The sequence below is a fragment of the Seriola aureovittata genome, chromosome 17 (genome assembly GCF_021018895.1).
Source record: "Seriola aureovittata isolate HTS-2021-v1 ecotype China chromosome 17, ASM2101889v1, whole genome shotgun sequence".
NCBI lineage: Eukaryota > Metazoa > Chordata > Actinopteri > Carangiformes > Carangidae > Seriola > Seriola aureovittata.
Window position 1 is genome coordinate 11136839 of NC_079380.1, and position 21273 is coordinate 11158111.

General features: G+C 37.5%; 3 protein-coding genes across 4 annotated transcripts in view; 1 reads left to right on the top strand and 2 right to left on the bottom strand.

Annotated features, from left to right (window-relative positions):
- Positions 1–221: 221 nt before the first annotated feature.
- Positions 222–12362, bottom strand: stxbp2 (syntaxin binding protein 2). 2 transcript variants are annotated; one of them, XM_056401624.1, is made up of 19 exons: positions 12302–12362; positions 9441–9490; positions 9283–9364; positions 8596–8672; positions 8429–8504; positions 8153–8256; positions 7501–7649; positions 7334–7418; positions 6549–6679; positions 6313–6420; positions 5645–5702; positions 5480–5545; positions 5131–5211; positions 3300–3441; positions 2985–3091; positions 2803–2901; positions 2624–2709; positions 1046–1203; positions 222–933 (listed from the first exon to the last, which is right to left on the bottom strand). In XM_056401624.1, exons 1-19 carry the CDS (start codon positions 12336–12338, stop codon positions 854–856), a joined length of 1776 nt encoding a protein of 591 aa, XP_056257599.1. In that variant the 5' UTR covers positions 12339–12362; the 3' UTR covers positions 222–853. The 2 variants fall into 2 exon arrangements, with proteins under 2 accessions (XP_056257599.1, XP_056257598.1); XM_056401623.1 differs by having other exon boundaries at positions 1046–1206.
- Positions 12363–15512: 3150 nt separating this feature from the next.
- Positions 15513–17000, bottom strand: LOC130184546 (protein PET100 homolog, mitochondrial). Its single transcript, XM_056400498.1, has 4 exons — positions 16875–17000; positions 16605–16691; positions 16452–16484; positions 15513–15899 (listed from the first exon to the last, which is right to left on the bottom strand). The coding sequence occupies exons 1-4, from the start codon at positions 16899–16901 to the stop codon at positions 15810–15812; spliced, it is 237 nt and encodes a 78-aa protein (XP_056256473.1). The 5' UTR covers positions 16902–17000; the 3' UTR covers positions 15513–15809.
- A 138-nt stretch (positions 17001–17138) lies between these two features.
- brd4 (bromodomain containing 4) overlaps positions 17139–21273 on the top strand; it is a 31657-nt gene continuing 27522 nt past the window's right edge. Inside the window, exon 1 of the mRNA XM_056400497.1 lies at positions 17139–18203. The gene's annotated coding sequence lies outside the window, so the exon portion shown is untranslated. The remainder of the gene's footprint in view (positions 18204–21273) is intronic.

A 21273-nucleotide genomic window follows, 5' to 3' on the forward strand; every position in this document is an offset into this window, starting at 1 on the left:
TACAATAAACGTATGTTCTCTTAAAAGCAAGGATTTTAGGAGAGCATATTAAAGGTGGTTACATAAGATACCAAAGTCAAAAGATCTCCACAATGATTCAAAATAATCCATAGCATTGAAGTTCAAACCTGACTTTGGGATCAGTTTGTGTGTGTTACCCATTTAAAGTAACTTTTTATGTCAAGTCCTCTGGAATACTATTCACAAGACACAATTTAAAGTAAATCTTATGTTTCTTTTATTACTCATTTTTAACAACAAAGAAACAATCACCCACCACACTTGCTCCCAGCAATATATTAAGGTATACGGTAAATGTGCAAGATATCATAAGACAGCAGTTGACACATTTTATCTAAGATTACATTTTCTAGAGGAGGGGAAAAAAGATATCACACACTTAATGTGACTGAATATATGATACATACTTCTATTGACTTATGTACATCTACATTATACTTGAAGATTTTTGGTATAAGATGATCCAGTTTTGTGGAAATTACGTCGTTTTTGAGGACAAGATTGGGGCAATCAAAAATACAACAACAAAAATAAGAATTTGAATGAGAATAATACAATAATCAAAATATTATTAATGTCTAATTAAATATTTTAACACAATTTCAATCACAGCAGTATACAGATCCCAATTCACAACATACAATAAAAATAACGTTCTAAAATAAAATAAAGAATCACAAATCTTTCCTTTCATGGCTACATCTAAAATTTCTCTTCATGCTTCACTTCAGCTGTCAAGAGATGGTGCGACAGAAGACCAGCAACTGATCATCTCGAATGAAAGATTAAACCCTTATTCCAGTGTGCTCCTCCCTGTCCAGGATCAAACTATCTAACAATCAGGATTAGGAACTTGGTCCAGACTCTTCAGGTCATTAAGAAAGCTGGTTGGGGTCAGGATGTGAGATGACCCTGTCAAAGAGATAATTATATTTATATTTAAAGCAAAACATTGTGAATGCTGCAAATCTGAAGGAAGCAGATACAAGAATTGTGGCCTTTGTGTGATGCAGTGATTGCTTACCAATCAGCACTTCCCATTTCCCCTCAGTGGCTCGAGTGACTTCATAAGCAGAACGCATCTCCGAGTGTGAAACACCACCAATCACAAATATAATAAGTCGAGGGCCGGAGCGATACTCTGTTGGAGATTTATTTTTGTGCCAGTGTCCAAAACGTGCACTGCTGTAAAAGAATTACAACAATACTTGAGCAACAAGTAACTATTACTAAAACTAAGGCCTGTTTGTGAGCAGCCAGTTTCAGTTTTTAATAATGATCCATCATTGATCATATCCAATAACAGCAACTACTGCAATAGGGCTGTCACTTTTTATTCGAAATTCGAATATTCGTTTGAACGTGGGACCGAACGTAATGACCTGTTTGAAATGTAGTCTATAGTCTCTATAATCACATCAGACCATCGGCAGATAATATTGTTAATAAAAAGAGAGCCAAACTTGATCAGGATCATGTTGATAGACTTGTGTTTCTGGCAAATAATATGAAAAATTAGGTCGGGCCGTTTGGCTTGACTTTCGGTTCCATGTTTTACCTTGCTACATTTTTAGTTCAAAGGTGTCGGAGCTCCCTCCTGTTTTCTGGCGTACTGTGTGTTATATGTTACTGTAGCACTTTGAGTCTTTGAGACTTTCACTAAAATGAAAAGTGTGGCTAATTTTTTTAAAACGTTGTTTTATTGAGAGCAAGGTAGAAGTGACAGGCAGAAAGAAAGAAAACGATGAGTTAATACAGCCAACAGCCGTTAAAAATGTAACATTTGAGTGCTGGAAGAGTAGTGACAGCCTATACTGCAATGTAATGATGTGCTCCTCTTTGATACAGTATTGTGAAGAAACTGACCCTGATTAATAAAATGTGATATCTGTTAATATATCTGTAATCTGAATCTGTTGACAGTGTGTCCAAGACAGAAAAAGGTATCAGCAGTCTGGAGGCAAACGGTCAGCTGCACTTATATTTATATTTCATTGTAATGCTTTGCTTACAATGTATGATACTTAGTGTCAAAATGTTGCAGAAGAGGCCAAATTTACCTCTTTTCCTACTGCCGTTTTATATAGCCAGCCGTATATAGCTAGGCTATCTTCTAGTGTTAATATTAATGAGTACTCAGCTTTAATTCTGCACTTTGCTAAAAAGGAAGGAGACAAGCATTGTGCATTATACAGATTAAGACTGAAGCCAGGTTCATCAGGGTGGTTTGTATAAGCACCATCATCATGGTGGGTATTCCCTGGGGGATTACAGACTATTCAAGGCAAAACTGGCTTAATTTCACCTTTTCAACTCCAACTCACTTCTGACGAAGTGGGTTGGAGCTCCAGCTAAGTTACAGGGATAAAAGCTTTTATTTGACAACAACAATCTGTCTGCTCTCCCAGTTAATGTTTTTGTTGGTTAAAATAAAGTCAAAACAATGGAAATTTTTATTTTTGGAACATGAGAAAAGTATTTTTCTTAGCTATCATGTTCTTCCTTTAACAAAATGTATTTCTTTATATATCACAAACTGATTAAGTTAACAATGTGGTGCTCATGCATGATAAAAATGTTCTTTTCTGTTTCCGACACGCACCTGACTGTAGTCTGAGTTGTATTGATTGGAGCAGGATCAGAGATGAAGGGCCATTGCTTTCTGTCCAGTTTGTCCTCTATGGCATTCTGCAATACAGAAACACAGATGTTGTCAAAAGCTGAAAGCAAGACTTAGCAGGTGTACCACCAACACCTGAAACCTGATTTTGGCTTTTATACCTCCATGACATCTTTGATGATGGGTGTCCATCTAGAGAGCTGATATGTGCTCTCTGTGCGCTCCTTCCGTTCTGGCAGCGTTTTCCCAGCATTGCAGCCCTAACAAACAATACAACTTGTGTAAAAAATCCCAGTAGTACACAAAATTGAGACTGTAGCCAAACTGTATTCAAAACATTTACCCCAGCTATAATGTTACAGCCCAGGTTCTGCAGGTTGGTAATGATGTTGCTGTCAGCCTGTATATTTGCATGCTGGATGAGCTTGGCAAGGTTCTCCTCCCCGATGCCTATATGGATAACCAGACTCTAATTTAAAAATGCTTAAGGTGATGGTAACACTTGATTCTCTGCTATTCACTCAATATCATTATTTTCTTATGTTAACCCTTCAAATTAGCAGCCACAAACACATACAAGTATGCTTCGTTGTTCAAAACAATTTGCTATTAAAATGTTGTATTAGTTAAGACAGTAAGAGCTGTAACAAGGGCACACCTTTTTTCTTGTGGAATATGAACAGCAGTATGATGCGGATTTTGTCATAGGCCTCGATTTCTTTGTTGAGGAGCACAGGAACAATGCTCTTCATGGCATCTTTCAGGGCTTCCCCCTCTGCATTTTCTCCCATTGCCAGGTCCTGTGGAAGACACCCATGGTTAATTATTAACTGTTACTGGAATCTGATTTACCAATTACAACTCAAGTCAGCTGACCGACAACTCACAGGGTCCTTGACACGTGATTATTTTCTTCTCAACTTCATTCTATTTTTTATCACTTCCTCATTCATGACCACACTATGCCTGTAAGAGTAGCACTATTACTCTTTAACTAAACTTCTTAAAAAGTTTAATACTGGTACTACATACACTGTAAAATAATCTTTATAATCAAAATATTTAGAGACGAAAAACTATTTTTAATAAAAGAAAGTGTCCTAAATTGCACAGAAAACTTCCAGAGTTGCGTGTATAATCCATTAACTGTGTCAAAAATAATGACAAATAGTGGCCCATAAGTTGGGCTTTTATACTTACATCTAGCTTTGGGATTTCCCTTTATTGCAATCCTGGGCCCTGTGTGACCTCCCTAAAAACTCTTGCTAAGCTTTATAATGAATTTGGACTAAACCTTGTTAGGGCCAATCAACAACAAAACATTTTGTGGTCAACTGAATGTAGAGAATGGCTAGAGAAGCACATAAAAAAATAGCACATCACATTGTTTGTAAAGCTACACACATACATTTGTATTGGGCTGCCCAAACAATGTAAAACACTTAAACAAATGGAAACTGACAGAGAGCTGCTGCTGTTTGGATCCCACTGTCCATCTTAGAGCCAAAATATGGCCACTGGATTAAAGAGGCAGCTTTCAGACATGCTGACAATCCATTAGTGAAGCCAAGTGATTCACTCGTACAAAAGAGCCCCATTAACACTTGTATTTTATAATGCCACAACCATGCATAGCTTATCATTTCCTGTGTGCTTGTGGCTCCTCGGATACAGGACTAAATATGACAGAATACATATCAACGGGGAGACAAAGCATGTCTGGCACATACAAAAAACACACTGAGGCTTGGTACTGTTCTAAACCAGGGCTTTATCCCAGGCTCCTGTTGATGGAGGGATTTCTACATTACCACGTAGTAAATGTATGTGTTATTAAATGCCTTTACACTCAGTAATGACATAACAGTTTCTTCTGCATGTGTGTGGATATATGGATGTTCATGTAAGGTCCCAAGCTTCTTATGCAATATTACGATTATGATTCTCCATTAAATATTACCAGGCCATGCCAGTGGCATTTGAACATACCCCAGAGGAGCTATAAATAAAGACACTATCACATTGAGGTCACTTAGTGTGTGGACTGAGCAGAATGGAATAATTCCATGTCAGACATTCTCTCCAAGACACTTACTGTCAGTGACTAACACAGTGGGGGATTCTAGTTGATCCCTTGTGATATAAAAGCTACAGACTGACAGGCTGTTTTGCCAACAATGCATGAGCAGTGCAATTCCAAGAATATTACGTGTACTGGCCAAGCCTACAGGCATCTTCCTCTGCAGGGAACATTATCACGCTTCTATATATACCTTCAATTATATATGTACAGGACAACCATAGCTTCACTCATCTCATTGCCATGAAACTGTACATGAAATAAAATGGACTTAAACAGTATAATTGAAGACACAACAAAAATGTTTTTGTTATATCAGAACTGTTTGTTGCTTCGATGACAATGATGTTTTTTGTCATACTGTCAAAACATGACCAATTTTAATTGCACACCCCAAGAGAGAACTGACCTGTTCCACTTCACAAAGCTTATCAAGAGAGGTCTTGTACTTCTTCATGCAAGCTTCAGCCAGATGCAAGTGAGTAGAATACTGAGAATGACAATACATTGAGATTAATTGTTATTATTTATGAATTAAGTTGTACAAAATCACATATGACAATGAAAACCAATAAATTATTTTTCAAAGCTACAAGCAAGAGTGACAACTCTGATCTAAGATATGTTTATATGATGATTTTCCCTCAATCAAGATGATTTGTTAGTCCTTATCATGAACAAATTGAGAGGGTACTCCCCACTACAACAGAAAAATTATAATGAGAGGTGAAAAGTTGGCTCTTCTTCACCCCACTCACCATGCTCAGCTCTTTCTGATACTGAGGCATCTTCTTTAACATCTGAGAGAGATCTTTTATGTTGGCCTGAAACGCAAAACATTTTTACCAAAATTGCATGTTCACATAAAAATAATTTTCATGTTATGTCATAGACATCTGTAATAATTGCACATGAACACTCACATTGTCAGTGCACATTCTCTTGCTCTCACAAAAGGTACGAAGCAGCTCTGTCACTTTCCTGCAACAGTGGGTTTGGGAAATGATTAGTCACCTCCTGTACGATCACATTTAATCAGTTATAATAATATTACTGAGAAATCAAATTATAATCTAGTTTGATGTTTTTGAAAAGGTCAATACAATCAAAATTTACCTTACTATTACCTTACTATTAACACACTTATCAGTTATCATACGTCCTCTCAAAGTCATTCCACTAACTTTTGTGTTTTAACTTATAATAAAGAAAATGGCAGACATAAATTTACCAACTCAGTGCTTTGTGGAAATTTAAAATTATGAAACCAGCTTTTTACATGGACAAGCAGAGGGCATTTTACATTGCCTTCGGGACAACTTTCTTACTGCAATCTTAGATGAATTAATTATTTTCGTTGCTCTCCACCAAATATGGCACAACAATGTAATTTAATACTTTTAATTATTGGCATGGTACAATTTACAATTTCTGCCGAGGAGAAAACTCAGCAGAAGGTGAAGTGATTGTTTTCAATTTGTAACATAAAACCAAGTGAAAGCAATGACCACAACATGTTGGCAAGGAGAACGGTGACACCAAATCATGTGAAGATGTCACAGATATCCTCACCGAGTTGTGACAGACTTACTTGGTGACATCTGCGATGTGCATATGTCTGAGCTGTAGCCAGAGATCATCATCTTCATCCAATAGCACTTCTCTCTCTTTTGAATTTCCAATGCCGGTTGTCTGATACCTTAAACAAATAAAACAAGCACATCCATTCAACACAAATGAGTATGGAGAAATAGTATTCACACTGTCCTGGCAAAAAAAAAAAAGGAACAGCATCCCAAATATAGTATCATACAGATGTTCACTCACGTATAGATGTCCTGTTTGATATCTAGCAAGTCGTAGACCATTGCCTGGAAGGTCAACTCGTGCAGAATAGGTGAGATAGGATCAAACCCACGATCAACAATCAGTAGCTGTGATCGCGCCTTATCTGCACCCTAAAACCAATTAACATAAAGGATGTCATGTAATACTACTGATAGATAAGGTTTATATCACGTGTGCACAACAAATGAGGATCTATTTAGTTCGCATATAAGGTCCTTTGATATGTTTGTGAACTTGTCATGTAGTGAAAGTCTTGTCAGCTTTTATCTATCCAAGTTCAATATCACCATCTGATGCAGCATTAGGTAGCACTTCAGCAAAATTGCAGTTTCAAGTACAGCACAATACAGTACAGTAAAAAAACATATATACAGAGAATGCTTAGACCGCGCTGCATATGAATGCACTTCAGATGTGTGGGAGCAAAAAGAGAACAGTAATACATGCCTGTTAAGACTCATCTCGGGAGCAAGGAAATGTCAGCTAAGAAAGACAGAAAAGAAGTAGGGAAAAAAGGGGAAGATCCAGCAAAGCGTGAGAAAAATAATCAACAGGAAATTAAACCCAGAAACCACAGAGACATCCACAACCTGTGAAGGTAAAGAGCAGCAGAATCCCAAAGGATGTGTATTCTCATGTACTAGAAAAGTTTAGCAGATAAAGCAGTTTAAGAATTCAGATCATCATTTTCCGAGGAAGAATTTTGTTGATAGAGTAAAACAGACAAGGTTTGTTGTGGATGGTGGGTCTAAGAAGTTCCTCACCTCTCCCATGCTTGGGTTGTCGGCTTTGTGAGCAATAAGGCGCTGGTGGACCTCCTCAGCCAGTCTAGCATTCTCCTCTGGTCCCCTGAAAAACAGAGTGATGCAGTAGAGAATTACCAAATAAATTCAGTAGAAAACTATTTCCAGTGTATGCAAGCCTTCCATACTTGCGATAACGGACTGCAGGGTACTCCTTAAGCGTGTCACACAGAGTTGCAATCTGCTCCGCCAGATTCTCCATCATTTTGGCTTTTTCTTCATTCGGCTTGGAGCTATAGAAAGAGTACAAGGATGTCGGGTCATCCACGGAGAATACCTGCAGGGAGAGGAATTGATATATTCGCAACAGTCAATCTACACTATTCAATATTTTTACATTAACAATGGAAACACTTACTGTGTGTAATGTGAAATTGTGTTCATATTGATGAACCCACAGAGACATGTGACCCCGCTCTACAGTTCCCCTGAACTCTATGGAGCATTTTAGCACTTCTCAAGCTCGTCTTTCAGCTCAATGTTTTGGTTTTCATGGATTGCAACTTGTGTTGCACTCTTATTGCTCTCATCAGCCTAATTTTCAGCTTCAGCAGCCAGGAATTTAAGTGAAAAGGCTCTGATAAACCAACTGAACACTGCCTGCCCCACACCAAATACCACACAGACAAAATTAATGAATAGCTATTGAAGAACATAGAGCATATTGTAGCTAGAGGTAAGAGATTATTATTCCCAGCTGCTGTTGTTTAGAGTTAAAATGAAAGTGAATAAGAACAATGTGGCCAAAAAATTAAGAGCAAAGAGGATATATATCCCTACCTGGGACTCATACGGCAGAAAAGCAACGTTGATCTCTTTTAAAGTCTTGACAACCTTGGCAACTCTGGATCTCCCAATCTCAGCAAAGAGACCATCTGGGCAAGCTGTGGAAAATTATATTGTGAAACCGTCAATGTTTTGCACAGAAAATTTTAAAATAACTGATTGATATAGGTTTGAGCACTGTATGTTTTTCATGGAATTTCTATATGAAATGAATGGTACAAATTTGCACAGAATACAGTGCACAGACACACACAAAGACAAAAGACTTACTGTCAGTGAAGAAGATGTGTACTGCTTTGTAAGTAAAAGCAGCATCTTTGAAGTCATTAATGAGAGCACGTACAGACTGTAATTGAAAAAATTTTTTTTTTAAAGATTAAGAATATGAGAAAAATCACATTATAGAGGCAACTCTAGGGAAAAGGGCAACAGCTAACCTTCTCCACTGGTGAAATCAAATAAATGGCCTCCAAACTAGAGATGGGCTCCCTGCGTTTGTTGATGTCTTCCACAACTGAAAAGCAGAAAAAGCAGGAATTGTGCTTAAATCTTAACAATCTGACTTTACCAATACCACATAGAACTGCAAATAAAATATCAACATCATTACTTTTATGTGAAGTTAAACACAGTAATATAAAATATAGTAAATGCTGGGATTAATTTCATTTGTGTATGGAACTCCTAGAAGGTTACAACATCAATCTCCCACGGGAAACTCAACCAACTGGTTCTTACTTTAAATAGGATGGTAAAACTGTTCACAAATACAAATCCAGATTTTCTTTGATTGTGATTTGGTGAGTGAAGGGGCACTGATGCGAACCGTATCTTCATTTTCATCAAATCAGTAGGTGATCACTTATGCCATGGGGACAGTGGGCGTTTTCAACTTGAGAAAGATTACATATACCCAGGTGTAATGTACAGAACAGGATGAGCATTTTGTATGTAGCCAGGACAACACATCGCACATGAACTACCAAAATCCTACTCTAAACATTGCTCTGTAAAGGCAGTTTGAAGAGGCTAGCAGAAGTAAAGCAACACTTGAACAAGTGTATCTGTTGGTTTTTAAAGTTAGATCTCTTGTGTATGCAACCATTAATTATCTGCATACTTACTGGTCACCCCCTCTGCCAAAATGTCAGACATCTTGCAGCAAGAGGACAGAATTCGCATGCTCATGTGGTCCACAATAAGAACCTGAAAAAGATAAACAGGGTTAAATTCCGTATGATAAAATCAGGGGGTTTCTTAATTCTCATCGGGAAACTATTACCTTCCATTCTCCATCCTTCTTCACACTCTTAATGACCCCATTGAGGATTTCTGTAGGAGGGAAGAAAAACATTAATATATTATTACAGAACTATCAATAACATCTGAGGAAAAATTCCAATCTCGGCACAAAAAAAGTTAGGTAAAACAGTTAACAAGTATTGGACTTTTAGCAGCAACTTCAATGCAGTGATAAAAATTCCGTTTGTAAAACAGAGGTAATATTACAACATAATAGTATTTTATGTGATAGCTATGAGTCACAAAACTCTCTTACACAAGTCATATTAGGTCAAATTTATCTCTATGAAGTACAACAAAGTGTGGCATATAATCTATTGCAAACCAGTGGCTAAAGGGTAAAAGAACATATTTGTGGCTTTATTGAAAGATTTTATTGATGCCTACAGTTTACAAGACAGATAAAAAGGGCAAGTTGAAATGTTGGGAATTTAAATGGGAATTTCCATCTGTAAACACAGTTAAATTAAAAGGTTAAGTCAGATATGGTTTAAAAAAAAAATCAGGAACCAGGGACTTTTTTTTTTTTTTTTTTTTTTTTATAAAACAAACCCATATTTAGCACTTGTATTTACCAACTCAGTCAGTTGGGTGAAACTTCCTTGTTGTATACTCTTGAGATTAGAGAATGAAGATCAGACAACAGCATAGTTGTTACACCGACTATATATAGGTATGGTACTACTGATGAAACAAACTGCAGAACTGAGGGTCTCCTACAGTGTTTTACAGTGCAGGTGGGCCAGCTTGGCCAAAAGGCCCTCAGATCAAACATTAACTTTCAGGGTAATACAGCAGTGGCACTATTTCACACAGCAAAAGCCATTATATTTACTGTAGCTATTGTTTAGGCCATCATCTTCTCACCAGGATCTGAGAGAGTTACCACCTCTGCTAAATAGTTAAAACTACGTCCTCAATCCCTTAACACTTAACTGCCAGTGTTTTAATAGTGCACAGAAGAAAGGACTGTGGAAAGAGACATAAAAATGAAGAACTACACTGATGTGATATGTTTTTCACTCAACTTCCTTGTTAACACAGCAGTAATTCCCTAATGCGTATGATTCATTGTTTTAGGTTTTCTTACCATATCAGTTACTAATTGACATCACAATTGTTTAATTCACTCATAGTAAGTTTAATTCACTCATAGTAATCACTACATGATGAATTGCTTAAGAAACAATAATTGGTGTTTATGGGGTGGATAATGTTTATTTGTTTCTGGGTCGGGACTATCAAAATAAGATGACAGAACTTTGATCTATCCAGTACTAACATACATTCAAAAACTTAACACACTCTGCCAGAATCACATAATATGAGCTTACAACAAATGATGTACATGTACTACTACTTACAAGAAAGATTACAAATCATTTTTATGCTTTTTCCATAAAAAATGAATCACATTCATGATTTTTCTTGCATTGTCCAACCTATTTCCATACAGAGAACTGGAAAATATGACTACTTGTAACTGGGGTTTCCTCCATCAAAGTAGACAGCCATCAAGCCATCTCAGTCCATGTATTTGTTCTTTTTTAAAATGTAGAAAAATATCTAAATGAAAATGACACAAGTCTGATTTGCTTGTAACAGAATGCTGCATTAGGTCTTACCTGACTTTATTATGTCTATTCTCTGAGTTTATTAATAATGATTATAGTTTATTTGGCATTGTCAGCTATGACAATTTCGATTGCGCACTCCCATGCTTTTACTCAAGTTATATGGACAACAATATTTTTGAGCATCAGATCAAGCTCATAAGACCTGGCCACATGCCACCATTCAAACATCATTTATAGATTTCCAAAGTCCAGCCCTGCAAATGCAAATGCTTTATATTTAAATTGGTAGCAAGTTCAAAGAAATGAAGGTGTATATTCCAGACCTTATAGAAATAATTAGGTTATAGGCCTACAAGAAGAGCAAGTTAGTTGCTGGTCTGGTCTCTGAATCCTGAGCAAGCTCAGGGTTAAATGTATTACCTGTACATACCATAAGATTACAGCACATTTGAGTGAGGGTGTGTTCACACCACACTCCTACTTTTATACAGGAAGACAATCTAGAGTTGCAGTGACATCTAACCCTTGGCATAGAGAAAAAATTGTGCTGACATTATAAGTAGGTTAAAACAACAATAATTTAATTTCAATTCTTAAAATATTATATGAAAAAAAACATGCATAATAAACATTATCATTACATAACTATACAAAGCTTTTTGTCGTTGTAGAGACTTGTAACACACAACCACAACGTATGACTTAATATTTACTACTAATACTACTACTACTACTTTTAAAGCCTTATTGATTTTATGAAGTATTAATGACGTTTTGTAACAAAAGTTGTGATTCTGTTGATGTTTAATAGTTTACCGCATAAATGTGCCAGTTAATTTAGTCCAGCACAAGCGAAGTTTCTGAACTTCCTTCTAGGTTAGCTAGCTAACGTTAGCATAAAACTTGGACTGTCACAATTACACCTGCTAACGCCGCGATGTTTTCTCTTTTAACGTCAGCCAAATATCACAACAAGCCACCACTTCCCCTCAGACAATATTGTTAACAAGTCCTGCAAAGCAACAACACTGCTTTTTTGTTTATCCACGACTAACATTATTTTCTTCGGTATTGTTAGTATTTTAATTTGGACTCGAGCAGGAAGAAACATTTATCGGACCGACATCTCCAGCAGTGTTTTGTGTTATACGTAGAGCGTCAGTTTATGAAGCTGCTACGCAATTAAATTCGATTAATTGACCTGTGTCTTTTTGTTGTAATAAACTTATGAAAGCAGATACGTTACAACGAATGTGTCACTTACTTTCTCCAACTACCGCCTTTAGCCCAGTCGGTGCCATCTTGACAACAGCCTGCTGCCTCGTCGGTCACTTCCTTGTCAAAGCCTGTATGGTTAAGGCATAGAGGTTTTGACAGTGAAATGTTGCCCCCTACTGTCTGACACAGTTGTTTTAAGAACACATCTCATTCACAGTCTATGGCTGTAATAAATAATATATCTGTTTAGCTACATTAATTCTGAATTATTCCAATCTGAAACAAAGCCTTTACAATTTCTGGTTGTTTCTAAAGATTCACGGCAACTTGTCTGGCCTGGATCAAGTACAGTCATGGATGAGACAATGGGCAGCTGGGAATGGACCATGGATGTTTTAATAGAGCATAAGTCATTTTTAGAATCTTTGTTGTCATTTTCTTCTACTCATTCTCATTTTGTGCCTATTTCTAGTCGTATTGTATTTTCTTTTTGTTGTAATTTTTTGTCTACTCAAACTCTCTTTGGCTTTTTTGCATCTCTGTGTGCTCATTTTGCATATATTCTACTCTTTTTGTGTCTGTTAAGACATTTTGTGTCTCTATTTAGTTGTTTTCCATTTGTATTTACTCATTCTCTGTCTGTTTGTGGATGATGGCATCTCCTCTGTGACATTTTTTGCCAAATTATACTTGTTTTGTGCCTCTTTGTGGTCATTTTGTGCCCCTCTGTAGTGGCTTGGTTGACTTTCCAGCAAGAACTGTCATTTCATACAGAGGTTCTGGTCAAGAGGCATCCTGATCCCTTGGCCTCTGGGCCTGTGCCCTGTTGGCCCATTCAGAAATCCAATCCATCCATTCATGAGTACAATGAAACATAATCTCTTGGCTTTCAACAAAGCAGTAGTAGTACTTATCAGCCAATGACATCATAAAATATAATTAAACCATATTTTGAATCGGACTTTCAAAATGAGTGGCAGCTATGAATAAGAAGCAGCTGCAAGAAAAAAATACACACTCTTTCTTGCCAGTGTCTCAGGAGACACACTGTGAGAGATCCAACTGGCCACTTTTCATTGCCAAATATATTTGAGGGTATCATTTGATGGGCCTTGGGAAAACCATGTCATCACCTCATCATGATGGATGAGGAGCTCAGCAGTTTGTTAGGCATGATTGTTGTGAGGATGCATCAAAGACTTCAGATTGTTTGGACAAGCCAAGCACAGTTCTCTAATTCATACTTGGGAGATGGTCTGATGAGGCTCATGTCATATTCAAAATGATTTATAAACTGTGATTTTGAAGCATGTGAGAACAAGTGTTAGCTCTTAAAACAAGCATTACTCGGCAACCGTTAAGTTTGTATCTCTATCAACACAAAATTTCTGTGACACTCAGGACTAAACTCGCAAATATAGTGGAGCCAGAGAATCAACAGCGCTGTAGCATCACAGTATACCATAGTAACATCATTCCACCTCCAAATAGGGTATTATCATGCAATTGCTGGTAATACATATTTTTCAAATGAATACCATACCCAGGAATTAGGTAACCCTAACCCTAACCCAATCTTGTACTAATTTTATTATTTTAGGTGATATAGTGAGGTGGCGTTTAGCCTCTAACTTTGTGTAGTGTTGAAAAATAAACAGAGTCAGGGTAGTTGTAACTGGAGTCAACAAAGGAGTAAATTCAAGGAAATATTTTTTAACAAATACTTTATTTGTGGGGCACTGACCTTCTGATCTTGGAGATACATAGTATGACAACCATCCAATCAGAAACTGGTTGTTGTTGTTAGTTTTTCACATAAAAACGTTAAACCGTTTCCTGCTGGTCCAGGGGATCAAACCTCTGGCCACAAAGTGACATCTTCATCCTGAGGTTAAAGATGTGGCCATAGAACGTGCAGAACATGAGGTATACCTTCATAAACAAACACAGCCACATCTCATGAGCGAATAACTGCTTCTGTTAGGAACAACCAAACCAATATACCATGACGTAAAAATGAAAAAAGCATTAGAATGACATTTACATGAAATATACAGATAATCATTAACTACACTGTTAACCCTTGGTCAACTAATTTATGCAACCGCAGTGAATGAAAAGTTTTTACAACAGTGGTAAACTATCACTGTAAATGGACACAACTAATTTCTCACTGATAAATTCAATTGTTTTAGGAAATCACAAGTTGATAACCTGTGTGCAGTTAAGGTATGACAAGTGATACAAGCAATTACCAGCTGCAACAGTTTGGCTGTTATTGTTTTCATCTTGTGAGTCTGTGTGCGTCATCATGGCCAAATGTGGCCTTGGAGACTTAGGCACCTGCTGAACAACCAGAGTACTTTTGCAGGTCTTTATATTTCTGTCTGTCTGTATGTGGACAGATTTTGTTATAGTGATAGCGTCACAACTGTGCAAGACACAGTCACAAAACTTACCAGGTTTGTAATTAAGATGAAAATGAAGGCTGTAGTCAGAAGTCATTACTACATGATAACATGAGAACTCAGTATTCATTAGTCAGAACATCAACATGTTAACAGGCGTTGTGGCTGATGTTATCCCTTTTCAAGATGGTCTATTATTTTAGATTAAATCTACCTTTATCTGCAAGGTGAAAAACATGATACAGATAAAGAAACATTCATGCAACAATCATGAAGACAAAGAAACATTCAGTGCCTCTACAATGTAATGTGCAACTCTACTTTTTGCTCTAGCCTGGTGTTGGTTGCATCATGGTGAGGGGCTGTTTATCTGCAGGATCTACGAGGCTTGTGGACGTAGAAGCTACAATGAATGCAGCAAAATACATATAAATCACAGACAACAACCTGCTGCAGTGTTAAAGTTAAGTGGGACTTGTGGAAACAGTTATTTTCCAAAAAGTTACCCAGAATTTTAACGACGACTGGAAGAAGTAATTGCTGCCATGGGTGCCTGTATTAAATTCAGATTTAAAAGGGCTTAATTCTTATGCAACCACTTACTTTGTGTTTTATGTTTGTGACAAATTCACAGTTTATAAAGATTTATTTTACGCTTTGGTAATGAAATGTGTCCCTGTTGATCATTTTCAAAATGCCTAATTACATCCACTATGATACAGTGTTGTAAAACTCTAAACAGAAAAAAAATCCAAGGGGGTGAATACATTTTAAAGGCACTGTACAGCACTAAAAGAATCATGATAATTACATTATATCCAACTGGATATATAATCAAATAATTCAAAATAAATCAAATTATTATTTATTTTACGACAGTACAGTCACAGCAACTCAACGTATCAGACATTTAAACACAAGCAAAGAATTCTGGCATTTGAACATGAAAATCAAATATAATATTAGGCTTATTAGGCATAATTAATCCCTGGAAATAACCCAGCACACCTTTGGGATGTGTTAACTTTGCAGTGGTTTCCAATGTGATGTCATACTCCAGTCCACTTTCTTTTGCCAATAAAACATTCCTGGATAATCCTCCGTCAATGGTGCTGAGAACTCATGCACTTCTTCGACACATAATCCTCAGTTCTCAGATTCAACAGAAATATCTTTTAATATTCGCTGTTCCCTACGAACACGCATTCGCTCTTTGAAGTCCTCCAACTCTTTCCTCTGAAAACAAATATAGCACAGTCATGATTATCATCATATGCTGTGCTGTGCAGCATTAAATCAAATACATGGCATTGAAAACACTGTACCTTATGAAGAGGTTTGTAAAAAAAAAAGCTAAGGAAACATGAAGACAGACAAATTACTCTAAATACAACAATAATTTGTGGTTTCCAGTGGAGTCATGATAGAAGGTGGAAAAGGACGCTGTACAATTATTATCTGAATTTATAAAAGAACCCCATCTGACTTGAAAAATATGTGGTCTGTCAGTATGATTAGAAATATTGAAATGTACCATCACAATAGAGTGCTCCGATAATCTCCATGTGGTTTCACTGTGCCATTTATCTGATTGCTTTAGAGTGATATAATAAGGAAACACCAATATGGAGTGTTTAGTGATAAAGACAAAAAAAAGAAGAAAATGAAAAAATCACAGGTGTTAATGGTGGTGAGCTATGAATATGCAATCATTACCACAAACAATTGTTTCTTCTTTATGGACAGTATGGCCTTAAAAAACAGATAAGCTCTGTGTATTACACTTACATGCTGTGCCTCGTTAGGGGGGAAGATCTCCCTCTGGATACCATACAAGATGCCATAAGAGTAAAGAGAAAGACACATCTGTTATTACAAGAAAACATATTAAGCCTCACAGAATGGACTGATCTAGGTACATCTATGAACAGCATTACTGACCTTTCTCTTTACTACGTATTCTTCAAAGTACTCTGCTTGATTAGAGACCCAGAACATGGCCACGGGAAAGGATAGATACAGCATCATCTGCTCAAAACAAAAACAAATGAGCTAGCCAGTGAGTTACAGTGGAAAATTGTTAGTTAGCTTCATGATAATGGCTAACTAGATCGAACCACAAAATCTAGACCGATTCGTAAGATTTTTAACCTTATAAACCAATGCACATTAACTATCCACGAATGCTGTCTAAACATGTTTGCAACTTACCCTAAACATCTCTATTTTAACACCCATTTTGACTCCGACTCCGGACGTTCCACGGGGAAATGTTACCTAAACCTCGGCCATCACTAAAGACCTTCACACTACTTCCGGGTTTGCAGAAGGTCCAATCAAATGAAAGCTAGGACGCAAGCGTCAGGGCTATCAGTAAAAAATATTTTTAACCATGGGATCGTGCATCTGTGTTTTTAACAAAGCTGGAATTTGACAGTAATATTTTGATACTTTACATTTTTTTTTGTCACTTGGATAACATACAATTTGAAAATCTCAAAATCTGAGGCTTACCTTTGGATCGCAGCTGACTTTCAGTTTAATGACATTTGGAGCCGCGTTTGTCCACCAAGGGGCGCCGCAAACCACTGGTTTTGTCTATATGTCATTCTCTGCACTTCTGGTAAGATTTGCAATAATTAACTGCAAAAAACTTTCATTGGTTGTTACTCTTGAATCTCATCCGTGGATACACCTGCTTTTCGTTTGTTTTTCTTTTTATTCCCAGGAAGTTAAATTATATGTAATCTAATCAGATATTTATTATTTCGTGTCACTTAGTTCAATGTGTCACATTCCAAGTGAAGTCAAATTTATTTATTCAGCCCAGTATCACAAATCACAAATTTGCCTCAAGGGGCATAACAATTCAGCATTACGACAACCTCTGTCCTTAGATCGTCATGTATACAGAATAGAGCCACAAAGTACGATCGAGCAACTTTCAGCTGTCGCCAACAGTCCTATCTGTGCCACATGACGTCCTATCCACCATGACTACTTGGAAAGAGGGCTTACTACACAAACTTAAGAAGAGAAAGTGATAGGCACACAGCCTGAACGCTAATGTGCTTTAAGGAATTAAAAAATCATAGGATTAGACAGATGCAGTGATTATCAACTTTTAAAGGGAAAAGGATCTAACAGTGGCACCAATACCTTTGGGGACAATTGTAGTAGTTGTAATTTGTTTGTTAACTTCAGGATAGAGCAACAAAACAGAAGCTGATTTGACCGAAATTGAATGAAAGTTTAGTCTTACTTTTGCACGGTGCATTTTTTTTTAAACTTTTAAATACATCTTCTATAGTTGCTGTGTACCTAAATGTCCTGTCGTATCTACTCAACGTTTTGCCCGTTGTCCTAGTGCACCTGCACAGATATAATTTCTCCTCTCAGTTGCCGCTAAAGTTGCAGTCGACGTGACGCGCTCTTTGCGTCCGAGACGAAAGACCTACGCGTGACGTCATCGACAACGAGAGGTGTTCAGGATCCTCGGAGAGAAAGATCCCGCGCGCCCTGGCAACCTGATATACCCAGGTAAACGCCGTTGTTTCAAACATTATTCTGCCTGTCATGTTGTCTCAGTAAACCGGATGAGTAGACAGCAAGAAACACGGTAACAGTGGCATAGAGGCTAAAGAGAAAGCGCTGATGTCCGGCGCCCACTGAGACCGTTCACTTGCACGGCGGCCTGTTCTGGCTAGCTAGCTTGCTAGCTACAGCTAGTTGGTAGTTGTCTATCAAAAGACACAATAACTGCACCTACATTGAGTGTCTATCTGACATCCCTTGTTTGTCTCACCCACCGTTGGCCACAATTACGATACAAGTAGCCCAACAAATGCTGCTACGACCATCGTCTTGGCCATCAATGGCTAGTTTGCTCGTCGACTGTCTTGTGTTGTGGGAGACGGTGACGCCGTCACGGTGATGATGGCGCACACTCAGACTGGGGCTATTTTCTGAGAATGCAGTCAATGGAGCAGATAACAAAAATAGAAGACCAATGTTAATTGTCCAAGGCTTGCTGCCACGATCTTGGAAACACAGCATCTTTACCCTCGTATGCTTTCAGTTCTACTATGCTTTGCACGGACGTCCATTACGAAACCCAGGCAATAATCTATGCCCTGTGGCCTAACGTTAGGATCTTGGCTCCTTGACGATGATCGCTCGCCAGCGGTCATTACTTTGCAATTTATTGTTTTATCCACCACATCTGGTAATGATCCCTATCCCAGATAGATGTGTTTGGGTCTGTAATGTTTATGTGACTAATATGGCTGGGTATTACAGACACAAAGCAGTGGCATTCAGCCGACTGGTGTGTTCAAAGAGATTACTCATGCAGAGGCCCGTTACTTAGCATACTGTCCCTGCTGTTTTCTTGTAAGAGAAATCCTCAATTTCATAGGCGTGAAACGTGCTTTTTATTATTACGGTTGACCATTGGTATAGTAGTTAGAAGCCTAATGTGTAACAACTATACGTTTATCTAATGACAAACATTAGCCTACCTGCAGTCGCATGCTTGTTTGAATAGGCTTCTTTGAATAAAGGTGCTAGAGGTACAGTTACTGGTTACTTTTGCCTTCTAGATCTGTATTACCCAGATCTATATTGGTGATGAATTAAAGTAATGGGTCAGTTTTGTGATTAACTTTTCACAAGTTGGGTATAAAACGAGTTAAGTGTGTAAATAAAGTGGATAGATTAGGTCAAAGGACATGCAGTTATCAGATAAGGGGTAAATTAAATAAGCTCAGTAGACCAAGCTATTAAGCTCATTGCTACAAATGAATTTTCCAAGTTGAAATCTAAAAATTGTTCCATAAGTTTGTAAATAACGATAGGGTCAGAGTGCTTACAGATATCAGGTAAGCAGTAAATCAGTGATGTTGACGGCTGAACTATTAAGTAAATACCTAAAAATAATACTATGTAATGATTTTTGTGCTCTGTTTGAAACTGCTCAACTACCAAATGTCTAAAACTTGCTAGCCAGGAAAATGTGCAAGTGTATTGCTTAATCTACAGATTTGGAACTAGATTAGGTCTGGCTGTGATTTTGGTCATTATCTTGTCCTGTGCAAAAGAACATACTTTTCTTGCCCTTGTTGTTTTTTCTTAGTTTCAAAATTCCTTTTTTTTGGTTCTGTTCTCTCTGGTTTAGTTGCCATGGTAACACCATCCTTGGCCTAGTTGTGAATGACCTCTGAATGAAAAGGAGAGTGTGGTCTGGGAACAAATGAGCGAGTAAACAAAATCTATTATAGTGTCTATGTGCTTCATTTATCACTTGAATCATTGGCAGGAGTGTCATAAGACTGACTACAACTCTGGTCCTGTGGCTACTGCAAAAACATTTATAGTGCATGGAATTTTTGGTTTCTCTTCATCCACATTGAGACAGTGCATCGTTGTCATTCATTGACATGTTGAGATGTATTAGACGATACTGACAATTTTTTGTATTATTTGCTCATTATCGTTTCTATTACTTTTCCAGCTAATAACTATATCTGGATTTCATTTTAAGATGTTGTTAGAATCAGCCAATCTAATGCCAATCCCTTTTACCTGGACATAAAAGTTGTTATGGTAGCAGATTGATATACGACTCGTATCTACAGGTCCCAATACAATCCTGCACACAAACATTTCCATTACCTTCTGCTCACAGGGCACTTTATTAGGAACGCCTGTAACCTTGAGTAGACTTGCAGTTACCCACTCAGCCAATCTTGTGGCAGCAGTGCGATGCATAAAATCATGCAGGTGTTCACATCAAACATCAGAATAGGGAAAATTTGATCTCAGTGAGTTTGACTGTGGCATGATTGTGAGTGCCAGATGGAACACAACAATCTCTAGAGTTTGGTATGAAAATCAAAAAACATCCACTGCTTGGCAGCTCTGTGAACAGAAACACGTAGGTGAGATAGGTCAGAAGAGAAAATGGGCAGACTTGTTCAAGCTGATAGACAGGCTATGGTAACTCTGATAACTATTCTTTACAAATAATGCATCATTTCACAAAGCAAAAGTTTTCTCAAACTGGTTTTCACAACCATGACATTGAGTTCAGTGTTTTTCAGTAGCCTCTCAAATCATCACATCTGAATCCAATACCTTTTGAATGTGGTAGAACAGGAGATTTGCAGCATGAATGTGCAGCTGACAAATTTGCAGAAATCATGTGATGCAATCATGTCAATATGAACCAGAATCTCAAAGGAAATATTTCCAACATCATTTGGAATCCATGCCATCAAGAATTGAGGCTGTTTTGAGAACAAAGGGAGGCCCTATGCATTATTAGTGTAGTGTTTCTAATAAATTGTTTGGTGAGTGTATACACTCAGTTGCCAGTTAATTTTGGTCAGGACCTGACTGCATCTTGACCGGCAGTGTGGTCAACAGGCCCAGCCTGCATGGGATAAGACGGCACATCTTGTGAAGCAAGGTTTGGACATTAATTGAATTGAACTAATTGGATGATTGTGCTGAGTAATATCTGGAGATACTTCAAGTAGTGGAGTCAAGGTTGAAAGGTTTCTGGGTTTAAATTAATTATCTAGCAAACCCACCCGTGAGATAGGCCCAG